We start from the raw sequence: 21,933 nt of genomic DNA, 5'->3' as shown, positions 1-21,933 counted from the left end.
CAGAGCTCTGTACCTGGCTGGTAAAAATGATGACCGAAGCTTGCTGCCTCCTGTGCTTCCTGGCTTACGGCCACGGCCTTGCCACGCGTGGCAGCCGTGGTGTCGAGCTCTGGGGCACGCACAGACCCCGAGTGGGCTAGCTCCCAGCACTGCTGCCCACACAGGGCGGGCGGAGGGCTCGGGCAGCACTAAAACACAGGAGCAGGGCTGGCTGCTGGCTCAGCCACCTCTCCCCGGACAGACGGGCACACCCAGGCGTAGTCAGCTTGACGTTTTATTTGGGTTTATGACAAGACAGATGGTTCCCAAGTCAGTGTTTAAGGCCCGCACCCCCCACGGCCTCCCACAGGCTCAGGACAGACGCACCGGTGCTGCCCAGGCTCCTGGCCGAAGAGCAATGGCCGCAGGCTGAGTGGGGAGCTGGGGACGGAGCCTGCCTGGCTGCCAGGCAGCTGCCCCCAGCCCTGGTAGCAGCAACACAGGTTTGAGCAAGCAGCCTTCCCTTTCTGCAGCACCCCACGCATGCCATCCCGATCTGGACCAGCGGGCAGGGCGTCCAGTCCGTGGCACAACCAGGAGCGAGCCGATGGCCCCAGCGTAGAGCCTGAGGCCACGGGCACAAGTCACACAGGTCCCTTAGGTGCGGTGCCACCGCCAGTCCCCAGAGCTGGCCCACGGCAGAGGCACGGACACTGGCTAAGCAGGCCCAGGGCGACGGGGACGGTGGCTCTCCAGGTGGGAGGCTGCAAATTCAGTCCCAGAGCCCCCAGGCCCCGCAGGGCTGAGCCCCTGGCTCGGGGCACCAGGGAGGAGACGGCAGAGCCTGGGGAGGAGAGCCTGGCTGAGGTGGTGGAGGGGGCCAGGCAGGAGGGGCGAGCAGCGGCTCTGGCGCTTGTTAGCTGATGCTCCCTCCCTTCAGGCTTTTACAGGAGACTCTCCCCAGCTTGGTCAGGAAGTTTCTCTGCTTCCACTGGGCGACACAGTCCTCGGAGACGCGGAAGTCAGCCTGGGGAGCAGAGCAGGGTCAGGCCTGGGCTGCCAGCGGGGCAGCGGTGCCTTGCTGGGCCGGTGGGGAGGTTTGTCTCCTCCACGGCCTTGCTGACAGTAGCAAACACGGGCACAGAGCAGCAAACAGCTCATTTGGAGTCACCCAGAGGTGGGGACAGTGGCATCTACGTGGCCCTAAGCACTGCCCCACTCAACGCCTGGAGCCCCAGCTACTCCGAGCTGCGGCCAAGCCCCCCGATGCAGCCCCTCACCTGCAGCTTCTCAAAGACCTTCTTCTTCGGCTTGAGCTCATCATCGGGCTCCCCGCCCTCGTAGCCCTCCACGTAGACGCGCTCCCCGGCGCAGCACCCGGCTGGCGGGTCCAGGGGCTCCACCTGCCGCGGCTCCCCTACGCTGTGGAGGGGCATGGGGGAAGCAGTCACCCCGAGGAGGTACTCGCTTACCCCTCAGCCCCACCAGGCTCTGAGGCAGGAGAAGGGGTTCTGGACTGCACCCCTGGAAGGGTATGGCCCCAATGTCCCCCGCCGCCTCACCTGGAGGCACACAGCACCATGCCCTGCGACTCCACACCCCTCATCTTCTGGGGCTTGAGGTTGCAAAGCAGCACCACCAGCCTGTCCTGCAGCTGCTCCTTGGGGACGAACTGCACCAGGCCGCTGACCACGGTGCGGGGCTCGGGCTCGCCCACATCGATCTTCTCCACGTACAGGCTGTCGGCGTCTGGGTGCTGCCAAGCAGAAGCAAGGTGAGGAGCAGGGGACGGGACTGGGGTGGCAGAGGAGAAGCGGGCAGACCCCACACACCCCCCCAAGTGCCCGTGTCACCACGTGGGAGGGTTGCTCCCCTCCTCCCATTGTGCCGGTACCTTTTCCACACTGATCACTTTGCCAACGCGAATGTCCAGCCGGGATGGGACCACGTTCTCCGGCTCCGAGTTCTTGGTACCCTTCTCTGCAGGCTCTGCAGTGCAAAGGGAACAGTTGTGCCACTTGGCATAAACCCAGGGAGCTGGCCAGGCCCTGGGGAGCACACAGTGTCCCCCAACCGCTGGCCCTGGGGGCCACTGAATTCCCTCCTTGTCTCTGTACCACAGAGCACAGTCCCTCCTCCACTTTGCCGGCCTCTCAAGCACCAGAAAAGCATGCTGGCATCTGTCCTCTCTGGGGCAGGCAAACACCCCTGTGCTGGCCTTTCCTCACCCTTCCTAATGCTCTCCAGGGCTGCTCCCAAGACTGAAGTTTCAGAACTTCTCTCTAACCTCAGCCCCTGGAGGGACTCTCTCCCACGCAGCCCTGCGTGGCCAGGGGCCTGCTTTCCCGAGCTCCCAGCACCTCCTTACTGGCTTTGGACGGGTTGGGATACGCTGCGTTGGTCAGCTTCTTCAGTTCCGGGCTGTTGAATTTCTCTCTGATGGGGTCAAGCAGTTTGTTCAGGGCTACTTCCACTGAGTTCTTCAGGTCTCCGGGATGCACGACCTGTATCACGACAAACAGATGGGTTCCTGCGTGGTTTCCTCCAGGGCATGGGCAGCAGCAGAGTTCGAGTCACTGATCTGAGTCCAGAGAGGAAGTGGAGACCACGTAGGGCGGGGAGATGAACCCCAGCACTTGGACTGATTCCCCCTTGGAAAACAAAGCCCGTCTTCTGGACTCTTTTGCTTGCAGCATTAGCTGGGAACAGCTGAAAGCAGTTAAACCACTGCTCTGCTCCAGGATGTGGCTGAGGCGGCCCTGTCCTGCACCAGGAGTGCTGGTGCCCCCACATCCTTCACCCATCCCCTCACCTCTGGGCTCCCCTGGCTGGGAGCACCCCGCTGCCCTACAGCCGCTGGGCCACGCTCTGCTCCACACTTTCCCCCGGTGCAGATTTCCATCTCCCACTGCTCCTCAGAGCCCCCCAGCTTGCTCTTGGGAGCCCCAGGGACAGCGTTCAGTCCCTCCCAGCACCCACCTGCTCAGCAAAGTCCTTCTCCAGGGCCTCATAGGCTGTGTAGGTTTTGTTTCCTCCCCATTTTTCTTCTCGCAGAACCACAAACTCTGCAGCAGAGATTTCAAGGCTCGGATTAACCCAAGCGGAGACTCGCCCCCTGCTCAGCCAGATAAACCACCCGTCCCACTTATCCCAAGAGCCAAGGGGACCGCAGCAGGGGCTGGGGAGGGGACGCTCCGGGGCAGCCTGCTTCAGGCGGGGACACACTCCTGTCCCCTTCTCGTACCCACAGGGAAAACCAGTCCCAGTGCCCAAGCGTGGTGAGCCCCTCACCTGACTTGAGGGGAAAGAGGACGTGCTTGATGAAGGAGAGGACACCGTTGTTCTCCACATTCCCTGGCTCGCAGAAAGCCTTCTTCAACTTCTTCTTCACATCCTCCTTGCGGTCCAGAAGGTCAATCTTTGAGTCCTGCAGGAAGGGATTTCCGCAGCCCTTTACCCAACCTCTTGCCCAAAAGACACAACTCATGCTGGAGTTGCTGCAACTTCTTCTTAGACCCCAGCGTGAGCAGAGAGAGAAGTAACTTTCTCTTGGGGTGCAGCCCCCAGACCCCCAGCCATTAACCCGTCCCCCCGCAGAACCCACAGCCACTGTTCAGGGACCAACCTCTTCTGACGAGCTCATTTTGCTGCCTGTCAGACCGGGAACCATCGGGTTCATCAAATGGACGCGCTTGGCATAGCCCAGGGAAGGAAGGTACTGGGAAAAAGCAAGGAGGGAAGTCATGGACAATCCTCTTCTGAAGATCAGCTTTCACTCACAATCCCTGTTTGCTCCTGGCTCCAGATAACTTGGGGACCCAGAAAGCTCTCGGGAGTTCAGAAGGCACTGACAGCCACAGCCAGGGATGCGTGGCAGCACAGCAGAGCCCTAAAGACCACGAGAGCAACAGCAGGAGCTGCCAAGGGCACTGTGGTGCCAACCGAAATCACAGGAATGCTTCTCCCAATGGATTAGCGAGTGTTCCGAGCCCTGAGCCAGGCATCAGCATCGCAGGGAGCTCAGAAACACCCCCATTCCTCACCTTCTCCGCAAAGGTGAATATCTTTCTTTGATCAACTCCTCCAAACTGTGCATCGACCTTGAGGTACTCCTCATCCAGGGCCTGCAGAGAGACACACACAGCCTTGAGACTGCACCCAAGACTCTACGCTCCAGCTGTGCTCAGCTTTTGGAGGTCCTGCCCGTCCCCTGATATCTGCCCAGCCTCTGCCAGGGCACTGGGAAGGACGGGAGCTCTCCAGACAGCCTGCTGTCCTGCAGCTGGCCAGAGTCACTACAAAAGCCGCTCTGTGCTTGGGTTATGCTTTGTGCTGCTGCCAGGTGTAACATTGGGGTGGGGTATAACGACCTTGGCATTCAGCCTCACGTGTCCCTGCGGTCCTGGCTTCGCCCAGCACCTCCCCAGCCAAGAGGCTCTGCCCGCCTTCCTCGCCACGCACCTGCAGGCCTGGGTAGAGCAAACCGCTCAGCAAGGGGTGCTCCACCTGCTTCACCACCTCCGCTCCCGCCTTCTTCGCGTCGTGCTGCGTCACCACGGACGAGAGGCGGTACACATCCAGCGTATACTCCCTGGGGGAAGGGACAGCACTGTTAGCACTGGGGAGGGGGACACCTTTTAGAGCTGCTTCACATAAACGCTGGTTCTGGCCACATCAAGAGGAGCCAAGGCCTGGAGGCACCTTCACTTTGTTCCCCAAATGACAGTGCCTGGGAGCAGGCTCAGGAACAGCAGAGCCCCAGGTCAGGCTCTTCCTTCCAAAGAGGACCAGGCACCCCAGGACTCACTTGCTGAGCTGGTAGTCAGTGCCCCGGACGAACTTCAGCTTTTCCAGGGGTACCCCAATGCTCTCCAGCATGGCTTTGATAACATTCTCATAATAGCGGGTGCGCAATTCCAGCAGCTCCCAGGGGGCCTTCATGTTGTCTAGGTAAGCATGGAGGTCAGCAAAGAGTATCGTCACCTAGCGTGGAGGGGAACAGAGTCAGTGCCGCACGGCTGAGGGGAACTGCATGTTCCCACCCACCGGCATGGTGACAAAGTACTGCTGGGTCCGAGCTCCCAGCCCGGCCACCAACCTCACAGCCAGCCTTCAGGAAGTCTGCGATCTTGGACATGGGCACAAAGTAGGCCACGTGTGGCTTGCCCGTGGTGGCGGTCCCCCAGTAGATCTTCAGCTCTCGCTCCTTCAGGATGGCCATGAGCTTATCCTCCCCCAGCACCTCCTGTGAAGGGGCAAGACACACACCCGGCACGGCTGAGCCTCCCCGGGAACACGCTGGGGTGGCTGCGGGCAGGACAACGTCCCACTGACCGGTCGAGCCCCGAGCCGTGCCCAGGCTCCGGCCCACCCCGCATGGACCATGTCCCCGGGGCTCCTGCCGGGTCCAGAGGCTGATCCGGGCCCCCTCCGCTACACCCAGGGCCTGCCCCGGCCCCGATCCCCCCGCCTCGGCCTGCCCCGGCCCCGATCCCCGCCCCCAGCACCTGCAGGTTCCTAGTGATGAGGTGATACTTCTCCTGCGGGCCGGGCGCGGGCTCCATGGCGGCGGCTGCAGGGACGAGACAGCGTTACCAGAGGCCCCAGCTGCCCGGGAGCCCCCCAAGGCCCAGCCGGTCCCGAGGCCGCCCCGGTCCCCCCGGCCCAGCCCCACCAACCTTCCCCGCGTTGCATCAGCTCCGCTCGGCGCTCGCCTGCCACGCCTGGACGTCACTTCCGCCGGCCGAGCGCCGAGCTGCCGATGAGGAGAGGGCGGGGCGCGCCGGACGTTGGGGCGGGGCCGGGCTCCGCCAATGAGGCGGCGCCTCGCGCGGGGGGGGGGCGGGCCGCCCGCGCCGTTAAGATGGCGGCGGGTGAGCACAGCGCAGCCCATTCCGCAGCCAGGCCCCGGCGGCTCGTTTGTCTTCCTGTGGCTTTTTGTTTACTTATTTGGGGCTTTTTTTTTTTTAAACTCCTCTTGCTGGGTCGGGGCTCGCGAGGGACACCCGGCCCCTGGCCGGGAGGAGGAGCCGGCGGCGGCCCGGGCTCCTCCTCCGGGGCGGCCTCAGCCCCGCGCAGCGCGGTTGGGGCGCGGGTGGGCGGCCCCGGGCGGTGCCCGCGGGAGGGGGAGCTGAAAGACGGCCGCTGAGGTAGGGGCAGGCCCGTGACTGAGAGAGGGCGAGGTCAGGGAGCTGCGGGGGTGAACGCTGGTGTTCGCCTCTGTGGCCTCGGGTGAGGTGAGAGCAGGACCCCCGCATCTCCAGACTTTGCTTTTTCAGAGAAGATACTTCGTAGTGGGCAAACCGTGGGGCCCAGGGCACTGTTACCCCGTGGCCCGTGATTTTTTTCGCTCACAGGTGCCCCCTGCTCTCCGTTGGCTCTTCAGGGAGCAGATCCCGAGCAGGTTTGCGAGGTCTGTGGCGGGCTGCCGGGAGTGCAGCAGGCAAGGTGGCCAGTCTGTGAGCCGTGGCAGAGCTGTGTGTCTCAGTAGCTTTGTCTCTTGATCTCATTATTTACTGAAGCTGTGCTAGAAACCCACATAAAATGCGTGCAACTTTCCAAAGAGCCTGCCTTTGGCAGCCCCTAGGAGAATGGCCCGTCCATGGCTGGTGCTTTTGCATTTGGGGGTGAGCTGGCTCCAGCGTGGTCTGACCACACAAGCACCAGTGCTGGAATGAGGGACAGGGTGAGAGGGTGGCAGCAGGCAGCCTTGTCTTACATCAGTTTAAGAGCCATTTAAACTGTTACAGAGCATTGCGCTGGTGTAAATCCTTGAACAGCCCCGAATTCAACACAATTCTGTGGGGAATGGCAGGGGGCTCTTGGGGCTCGTGTGTAATCGGTCGCATAGTTACCCGAGTTCCGCTTCCAGAACCAGTTGATGTAGGGTTGAAAGTACAGACCCAGCGTAGGCTGCAGTTAGGTGAGTTGGGAAGGTCACGGCAGTAAAGAAACCATTTCCTTGTCTGCAAGCTGAGCATGTAAACATCTCCAAATGTACTTTTTGTAAGTTCCAAACAAAAGGCTTAAAATGTTTGGTTCTCATTCAAATCCTTATTGGCTAGGAGTGAGATTATCAGACTGCTACACTCTGTAGAACTAAATCCACGTTTGATTTGTTTGCCTTTTGTTTCTCTTTGAAGCACTTGAGCACTTATAGCTAAATTGCAGAACTCCAGGCAAGTGCTATCTAGTGAGGACTGCCTGTGACTCCATGTGTTCTTGTATAGGTTTTGTATGTACGTAGGTGATTCCCAAGGTATTTTCTTTCTTCAGTGTGGTTACAGCATTATTCTGAAAGTGCTGATTTTTATTATTTGGACAGAATGATATGAGGAAGCAGCACAACTGCCTGTGTTTTATTTCTGGAGTAGGTAACCCCCCCCCACTTTTTTTTGAAAGCAGTAAGTAGTCAAACCAAAGGAAAGATAAAAGGTATTCCTTTAAATCTGTTGTCAAAGAGGGCAGGAAATACCTTTCCTTAGTCCAGATTCTCCTGCTGGGTGAGAGTCAAATGCAGGGCTTTCAAGGCAAAAGATTCATGTTAGTGTGAGTCCTCACTAGGAGGAAAACAGGTTTTGTTTGTGAATACTTTTAAACTATTGAATTTTACAGGGAGGTTCTTTATCTTCCGATCTTTCATTACAATATGCGTTTTGTATGAGTGTTAGTGACTAATTTGCTGCTGAATGTCCTTTTAGCTCCCTGACAGTTACTCTTCCGTTGCTCAGTTTTTCCTAACCCGAAAAAGACTTTTTATTTGTTTAATATCTTTGAAGGACGGAGGTGGGGGTTGGGAGACTGGGAGGGTTTGTGAGGCTTTGTTTAATACCTAAAGTGTGCTCTGTACTTTAAGGTCGTAAAGAATGTAATTTGTGAATACTGGTATCTGGTGTTAGAATGGCTGATTTACAGCAGCTTTGGAGGAGGTGGTACAGACTGCATTGATGATTGGGGCTTATATTAGTCCTGCTTGATAAAGCCAAAGGACCTCGTGTGTGAGAACACTCACAGAATGAGGGACTGGTTGTTGTTATATGTTGTTAACACTTAAAATGGTCGGGAGTAGAGGTAATGGAGACCAGGGAGTTAAAACTGTTGTGCCTCAGCTCCTGGTTTTGCCTTCCCTGTTATTCTACTGCATCTTTAGAAAACAGCTGAGTTTCTTTTATTTAAGATGTTGTCTTTTGCTGGCAGGTTGGAGCTGACTCCTGCTGATTCATTTTCTGAGAGGGCTGATCAAAGGGCACCAGCATCAGATGAACTTCAGAACAGGCTTCCAGAGCTGTAAGGAGAAGGCACAGGGTCACTGAGATACAGGAACCAACAGCGACATGGATGACCATTCCCCTCACACCTTTGGGCTTTGTCCTTGTCATGAATTTAAACCTGCTGTTTATAATGTAGTTCCCAGGGCCAAAAGGCTCTTGGATTCCGCAGAGCAGGTTCAGGCCCTGCAGTCAGCTAAGAAAGCTTGTGTGTTGAGTCATCACTGTAGCACTCCAGATCCATCGGAGAAACTGCTGCTTTCTTCCCCAGATTCTGCCTGCTTTCAAGCATCCTCTCATTTTCTGGATGATACTGGCCATGAGGACCTTGTTGCCAGTTCTTCTGCATCAAAGTACGATGATGTAGCCATTTCTCTAGATACAACCAGATGTTTTGATGATAGTGAGCCAGATGACTCCTTGTTGGAACTGTCAGGCAGTGAAGAAGGGAACTCTCCTTTCAATTACACTGAGGAGGAGATCCAGGAAATCTTGGCAGATGATTGCATGGAACCTGAGTGGTACCTAACCAGAAAAAGCACTCTGAGCCAAAATGTAAATGGACAGAGTGAAAAGGACGAGAGCAGCAGCTGCACTGGGGCATCAGTCATCAGCAAAGACGCAAACGTAGCCTCAGAGATCGCAGAGAAACCAAATGACCCTCTGTCCAGAGAGTGTTCTTCGGTCGGTTTTGAATGCTATCTTAGCCTTTCGAATGAAAGTACTAGTTTGGATGAGAACCATCTGCAGTCAGCCCAAGTAACTCGCATGTTGTTTGACCTTGACATTCAGGAGCTTCTGAGTCTTAGCCCAATTGATGCTGACTATGTAGATCAGCCTCTGGAGGACAATTGTTTGGAGGAAGCCGAAAGAGAAGCTTCAGAAGCAATCATAAATGATTGCCTAGAGTATGACAACACTGCTAGTAGCTGTGGTCTCGAAGAACCCTCAGAGGGGCTGATGACTAATGGCTGGCACAGCCTGGGTGTGGATTGCCTGGGAAAGGCTCCCTTTGCAAGCAAAGATGGGTCTAACTTCTGTGGTGATCATGTGGAAAGATCCATGCCTTCTTCTGACCTTGCCTGTGGCCAGAGTATGGCTGATGAGAGTTCAGCACCTGTGTTGCCAAGGTGTCCTGTGCCACCTTCTGGGTCCAGAAACCAAGGGCTCTCCAAAGCAACAAAGAGCTGTTTTTCAAGGAAATTAGACTCTCCAGAGGATGATGGGGGGCAGGAATCTTCAGAAGTTGAACATCCATCAAACAATGTTAAAGTAAACACGCATCTGATTCTCGTAACTAAAATGTTTTTCATTCCATTCCTTCTGATTTGTACTTGCAGTAATGTCCGTATGCACACAAGTGTGCATTTTTACACAGCAAGGGAAGGTTTTTCAAGTGGAGGAAAGTGTAATTTTTATTATAACTATAAGCAAGACTTAGATGGAATGATTTTCTATTAGGTGTTAATTCCCTTTTCCTTGTCTTTCTAGTTAAGTGATACAGCTGTAGGCCAGATTGGGCAGGAAGAGACAACCAGTGGGAAGAAGCTTGGCAAAGTTATTCCTGTGCCACAGGAGGAGGAAAGGTAATTTCTTAGGAGCCTCTAAATGCCTTCACACTCTGAAAAATGTCCCAGCGGTTTCCCAAACCAGTTTGGTTGGTTGTGTGCTGCTGGTTTTATCTTTATTTATTTTTTTTCTTAAGGTGCACTGAAATAGTGGGAAATGTACTTAATATTTTACCCTGTAAGATGCTGTAAGAGGGGAAAGAAGGGCTGGCCCAAATGGGAAAGAAGGTTGCGAAGGCAGTGCTGGGCAGCGGTCTGCAGGGTAGAAGAGGTGTTTGTGCTGGCTTGGCTTGGTGGCCGCTCTCCTGGAGTGGTTTCCGGCAGGTGGCAGCAGCAGAGCAGCGCTGGGTGCTGGGCAGGGATGGTTGTCTTCTGCTCTCTGCTCCTCCTCGGCCTGAAGTTGTCGGTGCCGTGGTTCTTCCCTGTGGTGGCTGCAGACCTGCTGCTCTCGGGTATTCTGTACATTAATGTTCCCAGTGTGGCCTTGAGTAACGTGAAAACTGCTGCTTTTGAGGGCTCACTGCAGGGTCATGGCTTGTTAATCAGGACACTGACTTGCTGGTTCACTCAGCTGACACTCTGTCCTGCTTTGCTCTCAGTATGCCATCTTTGCGGCTTTATTCGAATAAATACTTTTATTTTTGCAATCATAGAATAGTGCTACAAGAAGTTCGTGTCTGTACTAGTTCTGTAGGACGCTTTGTCCCCTCTGTCTTCTGTAACCTAATTTGACAAATTGTCTAAAAAATTTAACACTTTCTTTTATTTTAAAGGCTGGATCAACAGACATGCATTTCAGAAGTGGAGCTTGAGCAAAAGAAACATTATCTCCAGAGTGTGCACGTCCATATGGAGAAAACGGTAGATCCTACACCAGGTAACCCCGGGGTGGGGTGGGGTAAGGCTGTACTGGTGGGGAGGGCAGAGTGGAGGATACATATCCCAGCAGGAGTCCTGGCTTGCTGAACTTGTATTCTTTGACGTTTTGAATGTACTTGTTTTTCAGAGGGAAATGAAAAGTGCCTGCTACACTTCCTAGCACTACCATGTGCAGGGTTCCCACACAGCAATCGGTCTTGTTCCTGGCCTGGTTCAGATGAGTTTCATAGTTTGGGATACCTGGGAAACATTATACAGGGGGCTTGCTGCGGTAAATCAGGCGTGCTCCCAAAACAGGGCCGTGTTACCTGGGAAGAGCAGAGCTGAGCTCTGGCTTCTTGTGCTGGGAGGTAACTTGTTCTTGTCAGTCCACAACTATGAACTCAGACTGGGAATATTTAGCTTAAGTGCTGAGATTTGGATTTACTGTTGACACCTTCTGCATGTTGCGTCTCTCAACGGTATTATCCAAGAGCTATCAACTGTGGAAGTTTAAAGGAAGACGTTTGTAAAGAGCAGGTATGGATATCAGCTGAAAAGCAGTATCTGATAGGCTGATGGGTAGAACTGGGTTGTTCTGAAGGGCAAAGAGTGTTCTGGTAGCTTCCAGAGATGGCCTTCTGCTGTGGTTATTCTGAGTGTTCATGGATGCAATAATTGTCATTTCTTGAGAGTTATAAGAAACTGACAGTTTTGTGGCTCATTGCATGGAGCCTGCACTTATCTGGGCAGCTCAAACAGCTGCATAGCCACAGGGCTGCTTTCCAGTGTACGAATACAGCATAAGTAATGCAGAGGGGACTATGCAAAGAAAGCTAAAATGGCCTGTTTTCTCTTCCTTTCAAATTAAAAATGCAAGACGTATGTTCTGAGTCACAGAAAATCAGGCAAGAGCTCCAAATGAACAAGGCTGGTGCATGAAAGAGAGATCTATTTTGCTGGGGAAGAGCATTGTCTGTGGTGCATGCAACTTGATTTTCTTATTAGTGCAAACCTCTCTTACTCCAAATAGCTGCAGGCTTGGAATTCAGCCCGACAGACAGTGTGGGCTTTCCCACTTGTCACAGAAAAACCTTCGCAGCAGGCTGACTTTGACCCTGTATGGTACTTCTGTGCACCTGGATCTGCAGCAATGTCTTGTGTAGCATTTGTGTAGGAGATGCAGAAATGCAGAATGATCCCAAGAAATTCCTAAAGGAAAATTAGCAGGTTTCAGAGCCAGCAAGGGAATTCCCTTTGGGAAGCAGTAACTAATATATTGCTGCTACAAATCTTTAGCTCTGTTTTGTATTGCAAATCTCCTGGCATTTGTCTTATGGTAGTGTTTGACTTTGCTATTCCCTCTTCTACACGATCTGCCTGCTCTTCCTTGTATCCTGTTTCTTGCTCCTTGCTCATACATTGGCTGGGTGAATTACAGGCTGGCTACAGCAGAGGCTTTATCTTTTCACTTATCTGCGTGGTATCTTGCGCTTGCAGGTTCTCTATAAATACAATTTTCTTATATCTGTGTTGAGTGAGTGTGTTGCACTGACTACCACACGTGCAGTCTCGAACATGGACTAATTGAAAGAAGTCCTTTTGTATTCAGAGTAAACTTTTCACATCTGGCCATCTGAAGTGAGTTGGGAGATAACCTGTGGTTGTGGTTGTTCTTCCTCTCATTCTAGTTTCTAGAGGATATTCAATCTGAACAGATAAATTTATTTGCAGCTTCCTATAGGAATCTAAATGCTGCTGAGGCTGCGTTGTAGCAGATGTAAAAATTGGATGTGATTTGAATATCTGCTTGGAAATGGGTGGCTCAAACTGATAACTGACCACAAAACATTTCTGCCAGCTGACCATTCGTTAGCACTCACACTTCATTATTGCTCTTTATCCAGCAGTAAATAGAATCATATCCTTGTTGATGAGATCCTCCTCGGCAATTCGGGTTAGTTCTGTATTAGTCTACAGAAGTAATGAGGCTCCTGCGTTTATAGCTGTGACTCTTGGCACTGAGTGTTAGCACTCTGCTGCCTGGTCTCATCCTCAGCAATGTACGTAGGTGGATAGGCCTGTTTTTAAATGGGCAGGGGAAGGACAAACTTAGCAGGAAAAGCATTTCTCTCTCTAAGCGTAGCCTTCTCTTGGTTTCCACCCAAACATCTGTACTTCAGGAGATCTGCTTTCACAGGTCGTTAACATTGCAATTGTGCATATGGGATAGTGCTTGCACCACCTGCTGCTCAGACAAGCATTCTCATGTCATTTGGAGCAGCATCACTCTCACAGTCACGCACCCCCGGGTACCTGGGAAGCTGAGCTAGCGGCTGTCTGACCTCCAGCCACTGCTTCCTCTGCTCCTGCTAGCAGGACTCTACCAGGAGCTCTCCTTGAGGGTCAGTTTGTTTGGTAGAGGTTTATGATGCTTAGCAATTTTATCAGACTTCTTACAACCTGGGAGAAACCTGATAAATTACTTTCTTGGATCTGTCTTGAGTCAAAGGGAGAGGAGAAGGAGGAGGAAATACCTTATAAAGAGTCACAGACAGTCTGGTCTTACTGTGATAACAAAGATCAATATCTTTAAAAAATAGACACACCAGGTTTAAGGTGATGGAAAGGGAAAATCATATAAGGCAACATATGGAGAAACGAATCTGTGAAATACAAATGAACACTGTGCTAGCAGGCTCTGCCTTGAAACAGTCTGGTCTGTTGATTGGTACTGAGCTGGCTGAGGGAAAAAAAAAACTTGAAACAGTTCTTGCCTGCCCAAACTCATTTTGCTTGAATAGAAAGCATGCAGGGAAGGTACAGGACTTGGGCTGTGCTGACATGAAGGAGGAATTACATTTATGGCTGAGCCTAGGAGGGAGATGGCACTTCAAAGCAAATGAAATCCACCTACAAACCCTACATTTGAAGAGGGATGCGAGGTGGGGTTTGGAGTAGGGGATGGGGTAGGAACTGATAAAGCAGATTGCAAGGAGGCTTATGGTGAGGGGAGTGGTGGGAGGAGTTAGCTGTTCTTGGCAGAGTGCGATACTCCCTAGTCTACACGACTGGTCCAGGGGCTTCTCTAGTGGCAAACCACATGGCTTCGGCTTGCAGGTACTTTTGCTGAGATAATCAGAGCTCCTGGTTTCTAAATGAGAGCAGAACTTGCCTGAAAATCTCATCCCGAATCTGTAGTTTGGTCTCAGCTGTTGTGGAAGGATGGGGATGGACTGTCCCTGAGGAGAAAGAAATCAAAATGTTTTAAGTTCTGTTCCGTGGCAGTTCGCTCTATCTAGGGTGTCATTGTCCCCCTTCCCCATGTGTAATGGCCGTAAGGATTCCTACTCTGAGTCTTGGGTTAGATAGTTACGTGAGGCACCGTGATAACAGCTCTCTCCAAACACTTGATGGGGTTAGTCTGCTCCTGTGACTTTGCCTCTTGTAGAGGAGCTCAGACCTCTTTCTGCTGTGAAGCACTTCTGAGTCGTGGTATTGGCACAACTTCTTGGCTTCCCTCAGGTGCAGGGGTGAAGGGTGCGCCCCTGACAGTAGGAAATGATCCCCCTGGTTCTGTGACCCATTTCAACTGTGACTCACAATGGCAATGAATATATAGAATGACTTCTATATAGGAAGGCTGAGAATTTGTGAAAAGTTGCGATTTCTTCTAGTCACACACACATCTTGCATCAGCTTATTGCAGACATGAATTGTGTGACAGTTTGCCTTTTGTTAGCCGTCTTGGAGTGCCTCCCTTCTTGCTAAACAATGCAGCCTGAAAACATGGAATTTTTTTTTTCCCAAGAACACTTCTGAAATCTTCTAGAAGTATCTTTTTTTGACAAGAAGTTATTTCTTTGGGTAAATAAAAGGTGATACTGCAGTTTATGAAGGAGACCGGGATTTGCTCAAGAGACGCTATGTTCCCTGGAAAGGAAGTGGTGTTACACAGAACCGTGATTCACATTAATCACGTGGCTGCAGTGGCAGGATGGAAAAACCTTTGAGTTTTGACGGGGCAAGGACACACACTGTTCTGTGCTGAGAGCACCTTGAAACAGTGGACTTCAGGAAGGGGCGGGATTCCAAGGAAGTTGCCTTTCACTGAGCTGTAGTACCTGTTCTGAGTGAGCAGAAGGGCAAATGCTATAGCAAGGCTGAAGTTACCGGTTGTTTCATATTTTGTGACACGAATTCAAGGATTCTGGCATTCTACTGAACCGTCTCTTGCCGAGGATTCGCTATGCAAGGTCTTCAGATCTGCTCTTTTGAATAGAGGGGCTTGTTCTGTGTGCACAGATAGCACTGGCTGTAAGAGTACTGGAACACTCGTGTAATGTGTAAAAGTTTGGTGCTCTGTGACCCATGTAACTCTGACCTAGAAGGAACTCTTGGGAGCAGCCTGTATGATCCAGTCACAACATAGCTTTTCTGAAAGTTATAATAAATATATGTTGAGTGTAACACAGGTAGCTCTCCCCAGCTGTTGGCATGAACAAGTTGCTTTGCTCTTGAGACCTAGCTGGTCACTGGCTGCTCTTGCTGAGCAGCTGCTGTAGAAACGAAACTCTCCGTGTTGTGGATGTGCCAGCCAGATGCTGCTTCTCCAAACCAACTGTTTTGATAGTGTTTTTGCAGGAGTGACCCTTGCGGTTGCTTGGTCTTCGGGTGGGTCTGCAGTTTATAAATGCTGTTTCCTGAGTTATGCTGATGGCTGTGCACAAATAAGGAAAAAAAAAAAAAAAAAAAGTTAGCAGAGTTGGCTTTTTTCAAAATGCAGAAGGGGCAAAGCAGCCTCCAATGATGTGGAAAAGCTTGAAAACACTCTGAGGCCTGGAGATAACCAAGCTTATTGAAAATGTAATTTGTTTTTTAATCTTGCTCCTGTAAGACTGCTTAAAGTTTGTGGGGTTTTGTCTTGTGATTTCAGAATGTGCTTAGATTGTAGCAAATGAGAGTATTTAAAGTGTGCACAGCACTTTGAGGAAAATTTACCTCTTGTTTAAACTTCTGTGTAGTGGAGCCCTCAGCCTTCTCTGCTGGGCCAGGGAGAAAGAGCTTTGCAAAGAAGGTAACAAAACACAAGGCAGTGTTCCTGAAAGGACAGTCTTTAAACTTTCATATTGTTACTTACCAAGGTGCAGCCTTAGAATGTGGTTTCCCCTTTTAAAACTTCATAACGAGAAAATTGGGTACCAGCTGCAAGCCCCAAGGAGTGGGGAAGACATTTTCAGATAAGATGCTGTTTCAGCCTCTCACGCATAATCTTCTCTTGTGTTTAACTGTTTTACTTACTCTTGCAGAAATTACCCAAGGTCTGCCAAGAAACCCACCCAAAAGTACAGCCTTACATGGTGGGTGAGCAAGAACTTGGCCAAACACCACCATTTCCAGAGCATTCCTGACCACTTCCAGCGTAGCCCTGTCGCGGCCTTTTCTAATGTCTAATTTTGCTGCTGAGGCACTGTGCCGGTTCTTGTTCTGCATTTAGAGTTGTTCTTCGTTGTTCTGGTTTTGAATGGTTTGTATTTTCATAAGTTGTTTTATGATCTGTTTTTAATAAGGCCAATGGAAGTTTCTGTGTTTTAGAAACATCTGGAACTGTTTTCGAAGTGCAATTTAAATGTGATCTGTTTTGTATCGGTAACTTCTACGTTTTGCATCAGTGTTATTCTTTGAACTGAAAACAACCTCCTTGCGGAGTAGGTAACAGAGCTGGTGTTCAAGAGGCAAGCTTGCATGTCGGATGTGCGGATGTAATATTTCAATGATGGAAACTGGAAAATGTGCTTTGAACTGGAAGAACTTTTCTCTACAGCTTGGACCTAAACCTTGGCATTAAATCTCCTACAGTGATTGGGCTCCCTTTGAATAACATTAAGGTTTTAAATCGTAAAAACAGCTTGTGGCTGCTGTCCCCCTCCATTTGGCAAAGTTGTGTTTGTTTACTGTAAACTCAGGAGCAGCTGTTGATTTACCTAGTTTGGTTATGTCTCATCTTGTTCTGTGGTTCTTTCTGTCCCTGAAATGTTTGCCTTTTTGGTTGTTTTTACTTGTTTCATTTGTAACTTCTCTTGTAAAAATGTTTCATCAGGTTTTCACTTCAGTTTATAAATATTTTTGCACCTGTTAGATGTCATTTTCTTTCCTGCTGTGTTATTGTGAGGCTCTCCCCTTTCACTTGCCTGCTTTCTGGAGTGCCCAGAAGAGTGACCTCGTTCATTTAAGCTACACAGTACAACAGCAACTACTGGTCTCCATGCTGCCTCTATCTCCTTCCCTAACAGAGCACAGAAACTCCACATTCTTTGGAGGATTTGTAAAACAGAGATAAGTTGATCTTCTACAAAATGCTCTTCCCAGGGGTGCTAGCAGGGCCTGCACAGGCCTTATGAACCCTTTTGGTGTTTATAGGTGGATTTCAGAGAGCAAATTAGGTTTATTCATGGAGGAAATTGTACTATATTTTTGTTACAGTAATTTGAATTTTTTGGTGACACTTTTGGCTACTGTGATTTTTAAAGAAATAAAATTTAGGTACAGTACTAATGTTTTTCAACATTGTGGTTCATATATTTTATTATTTTGCCCTTCCCGTAGAACCTTTCAAATCCAGAGTGGGACAGGAGGAAGTGGCTTTAAAAAGCGGGCAAAGTTTGTCACTGTCCTAGATGTGCAGCGACTGAGGCGCAGAGAATCGAAGTAATTTGTCCGGAGGATAAGCAGTGAAGCTTGGAACAGAGCCTGGTATTGCCTGATTGCACTAACTCCTCGATAATACTGCCTCCATTAACGAACTAATCCATATACGGCAATTTCGTGGGGTGGGCGATGTCTCTTTTTTTCTGATGGGTTTGTACAGGCATGGGTGGTGCATGCCCGTTGTTAGGGCTTTGTGTAGATAATTGATCTTCTCCAGGTAATAACGTGTTCTTAATGCCAGCGTGGCCTCTCATGTGACTTTTACCACTGTAAATGTTGCTGGCAGAGCGCCGTGCATAGGAAGAGAAGGTGGCATCCCTTGGCAGCCGTTGATCGGGTAGCGTGGGGGTTGTTGGTGTGTGGTGGCTGTTGTCCTTTAAACCGGTGAATCCTACGTATTAAATTGAAGAGACGTCTCTGAAAAAGGAATAATTTTCTTGTGGTCCTGAGGGCAGCTTTGTGTGCTGTCCAGGCTGTTGTCGTATCTGCAAAGTCCACCTGCTCCTAATATATGCACAATAAAGGAAGGAAGAAGTTTGCTTCAAATTCCCGTGTTCTTGTCATTTTGAAAAGGCAAGTGGGATAGCAGGAGTCTGACTGCAGAGCCTCTCCCTCCCCCCCACCTCGCAAAAGCAGACTAGCTTGCGGGCTGGAGGGTTTATCTGATATTAAACTGCTAACAGACTGGCTCTCTGAAGGCCCAGGAGTAACGCAGGCCTGGCGGCAGCTGTTGCAGTCACATACGGCTGGGACAGCGAAGCTCTGTCTCAACCCGTGATCGATGGTCGCTGCTGATCAGCAATGATATAACGGAGCAGGAGCGGAGCGGCGGGAAGACCGCAGGCAATCTGCTCCCTTTGCTGTGCGTGCTGAGGTGTTGCCTTTTATGCGTTCAGAGCTTTCCATGCTAGCTGTCTTGATTTTGTTATATATCTCTTTATGAGATTATTATTAAGTGATGCATAGCAGTCAGGGTGTTATTTATATTAGCCTTCTCTTAAAGCAGGCATTCTGTTGCCAGTTCAGCCATGCTGAGAAAATGAAATTATTCTGAACAGGCAGCACCTTACCATGACAGCAAGATGACAGTGTCTGTACCTGTGCCGTGTCTAAGGCCAGCTTCCCTGTGCTGGAGGACCTCGGGCAGAAGCGGATGCCTCCTCCTGAACGTGTGTTTTGTGCTCTTTGTGAATGTAAATCTCTCCCGTGAATGAACGCTGCCATGGAGCAGCTCTGCACTTTGTAAAGGCTTTAGGCTTCTGGGCAGCCTTATTGCTGAAGATTTCATTCTTTAACCGTGATTTGTATATGCTGAATGGCAGAGATACTGCAAGGGGAGGGAGAGATTGTGTATTAAGCCTTCGTGGAAGAAGATACTGCGTGTTTGTTGCTGGAGTGTAGCCAAGGGCTCTGTTTATGATTCTTGCTGTAGTAGAATCCAGCAACATCAGATAAGATTAGAAGAGACTATTTTGTGCAAGCCCTGCGTGAGCTCTGTGATAAAATGTCTTACAATTAAAAATTTAATAACATTCATCAATGTATTGCAGTCTAACAACAGCAGCTAGAAAACAATGAGACTGAAATTAAACTACTGTGTGGCTTTTTCTGCCGTCCTCTCAAAAGCTAACCAACTCTTCCCTACTTTTGCGCTGTAAGGTAATTCTAAATGGGAGGAGGAAATTGTCCTGCAATGTGAAATAGTGGAAGCTGATAATATTCTCCCTTTGGTTTGAGAGGACGTCGAGTACTATGCTTGTTTTGCAGAGGATGCAACCAGTCTGGTTGGTATAAATAGGTTATATTTAGCAGTTGGTGGCACTAAGTGTGGGGGTTTTTGTCACTTAAAAAGGACAGCGATGTGCTGGAAAGTGTCAAATGGCATCGTGGGGCTGTGTCATTATTGCCACTCAATGACTCCGCATCCAATGTGTTCAGATCGCCAGTGAAAAGATGGCTTTTCTGGCTGCCAACTTTGCTGACTCCATCTGGGATCTAAAATTCAAGCTGTGTCTTTCCTGGCTCTGTCGCTATTAATGAAGATTCTTCATTTGGAACTTAGTTAAACAAAATTGATGCTGGTGCACGAGCTGAAGGAGAATCCAGCTCACTTTCCTTGAGATGTGTGGGCTAAAGCACTAACAAGTAGGAACATAATCATTTTAATCTATAAGGTCATCAGGTGATTTAATAGACAGCAGGCTTGTGGAGAAAACAGAAGGTATTTTAGCATGACAAGCATGTTGATCATATAGCTTTTTAACAAATGCTAGAAAGCTGATTGAATTTGGTCAGCTAGGCTTCTGCTTCCAGACTGGCCAGTGATAGCTCATAACATGTAGTTAGGAAGCTTTTCTGCAAATCTGGGGAAATTACATTTGGTATAACATATGGTATAATCTCCAGCTCTCTCCTTGAGAAGTGAAGTCTGACTACTCAGTCAATGAATTGCCATATTTTTATCAGCAAAATGGATGTGCAGCTGTGACATACGCTTGTGAGTGATGTAACCTTTAATGTCTTTGGCAAATACTGGCATTAGCAGTCTGTTCCTCTCCATTTACATCTCCTCCAGAAAGTCATTACCAGCTGAGATTATACTAACACTTTCTGTCGTGTAGGTGTTTCCTCCTCTGATGCTATTGAACTGTCAGGGAATAAAATGCCTAATGTTCTCATTTTCCTCCGAGGAGACAGAGAACAGAGCTTGTGCTGCTGCTTGTTGTACAGAGGGAGGTGGTGAGAAGTGTATGGCGCTGCGTGTTGTGAATTGGAAGGACATGCTGTGCAGGATTGTTTGCTCCACACCGCCTCCTGCGGCTCCGTTTTACTAAACTCGTGGGGGAGGAATGTATTGGCTAAATTGTACTTGTAGGCATAATATTACAGTGCTTGAAAGGATGAAGGCAAGTGGTGCTTAACTTTAAACATGCACTGCGTATGTTGGCAAAGGGTTCTGTTTTCAGCTTCTTGCTCCTTATTGTGCCCGTAGTCTTTGCTCAGTTGATTCTTGGAAATCAACGGGATTAATCCTCAGGGGCTGCACAGCATCGGCAGAGCCAGCTGGAGGGCTGCTTTCCTTTGCTTTTGAGTTCAGTGGCAAATCGGTTCTTGCAGGGCTCTCTGGGATCCCTGTCATGCCAGCCCACTCCCACTTGCTGCTTTTTAGGATTTATTGAAACCTCCCTTTCCTAGCTCCTGCTTCCAACCAGCAGTCAAAAACAGCAGTCAGGCAAAAACATGCGGGGAAATGTGGGTGGCCTTCAGGGTGCATTCTTATGTGGCCCAACGTGACTTTCCTCAGTGCTGTCTTAGTTTTTTTTTTTTTTTTTTCTTGATCTCTTCCCTTTATTAACTATAAAACACCTCAGGAGTATCTTTTGGCAGCTGTTGATGAGGACGAGGTATCTCTTCTAAGGATGGGCTTAGGCTTGAAGCCACACAGGCCCAGAGCCTTAATGCTATCTGACTCTCATGGGTTACAGTAGAAGTTAATACAGAAAGAGCAGTTAAAGCTTTGATGGTTATGACCCTCAGAAAAGTAGGATCTTAAGTAACTCTTCTCTTATAATGGTAAACACCTTTCCCTAAAGTGAGGACTTATTACATCACTTCAATTCCTTGTTGCTGAAAACATTTCCTTTAAGAGAATCACTTGAATTGGATACCTCTCTGATGAGTTGAGTTGCTGCCAGCCTACATTTGTTTCTTCTCACTAATAGCATTATTACCTTACTTTTAAAACCTGCAGTTATGGAACATAATGATAACCCTTTTACCTCCTGACACATTACGGTGTGAATACTTAACTCTGCGCGAGCACTGGTGCTTTACATTTTAATTCTCTTCTGCCAAACAAGATGTGAGCACATCTCTGTTAGGAAAGAAATAGTTTAAACCTGTCACTAGAGAACAACAGCAGTTACTGTAAAAAAGGGGATATGGTCTGAATTCCCAGGGACGACTGTCTTTAAAACAGACACACAACCCCCCCGCCCCCCAAAACCTGCCAAATTACCAGGCTGAATTTCCTCACTAGCAGGCTTCTGAGGGCTGCTTGGCTGTCTGCTCTAGGATTATGAGAGAGCATCTCCCTTATCGTTTTGCACATGCTGTACCATCTGTCCTAAATCTCCCTTTATAGGGGTAAGGATTCCGAATGACATTTCTTTCTTAGGAGATAAGACATGTCTGAAGAATCTCGATAGGTATGGCTGTAGTGCTATTTATGTTGCAACGGGGTTTTTTTTCCCCTCATCCTGTAACCAGAGTTGAATTCTGAACCTTTCTGGTTTTTTACACGCAGACATTGAGAAAACAGTTTGTGCTGTAGTCCCTGGGAAATAGAGAGAACATCTCCCTGTTCTGTTGTGTGTGGTCTGCTGAAAGCAGAGATGAAATATTACTAAATTCAGATGTTACAAGGACACAAGAGATGCCTTTAATCTTTTATTGTACATTATAAAATGTTTATTGCTCTGTCTGTATCAGAGGTGTTGACCTCTCCCTCTTGGTGATGGAGGAGTATGTTCTGGCAAAGGATCCACTGAAGA

General features: G+C 49.7%; 1 protein-coding gene across 1 annotated transcript; it reads right to left on the bottom strand.

Annotated features, from left to right (window-relative positions):
• Nucleotides 1-805: 805 nt before the first annotated feature.
• On the bottom strand, nucleotides 806-5,686 carry YARS1 (tyrosyl-tRNA synthetase 1). The gene is made up of 14 exons (XM_075721920.1): nucleotides 5,658-5,686; nucleotides 5,487-5,551; nucleotides 5,078-5,224; nucleotides 4,787-4,962; nucleotides 4,441-4,570; nucleotides 4,023-4,103; nucleotides 3,605-3,697; nucleotides 3,271-3,406; nucleotides 2,959-3,044; nucleotides 2,348-2,483; nucleotides 1,874-1,968; nucleotides 1,542-1,735; nucleotides 1,260-1,401; nucleotides 806-1,006 (listed from the first exon to the last, which is right to left on the bottom strand). Exons 1-14 carry the CDS (start codon nucleotides 5,671-5,673, stop codon nucleotides 896-898), a joined length of 1,608 nt encoding a protein of 535 aa, XP_075578035.1. The 5' UTR covers nucleotides 5,674-5,686; the 3' UTR covers nucleotides 806-895.
• Between the last annotated feature and the right edge of the window lie 16,247 nt (nucleotides 5,687-21,933).

Source organism: Pelecanus crispus, chromosome 16 (assembly GCF_030463565.1).
Source record: "Pelecanus crispus isolate bPelCri1 chromosome 16, bPelCri1.pri, whole genome shotgun sequence".
In the NCBI taxonomy this organism is placed as follows: Eukaryota; Metazoa; Chordata; class Aves; order Pelecaniformes; family Pelecanidae; genus Pelecanus; species Pelecanus crispus.
Note: the sequence above shows the minus strand (reverse complement) of the source record. Positions and strands in the feature narration are given on the sequence as shown.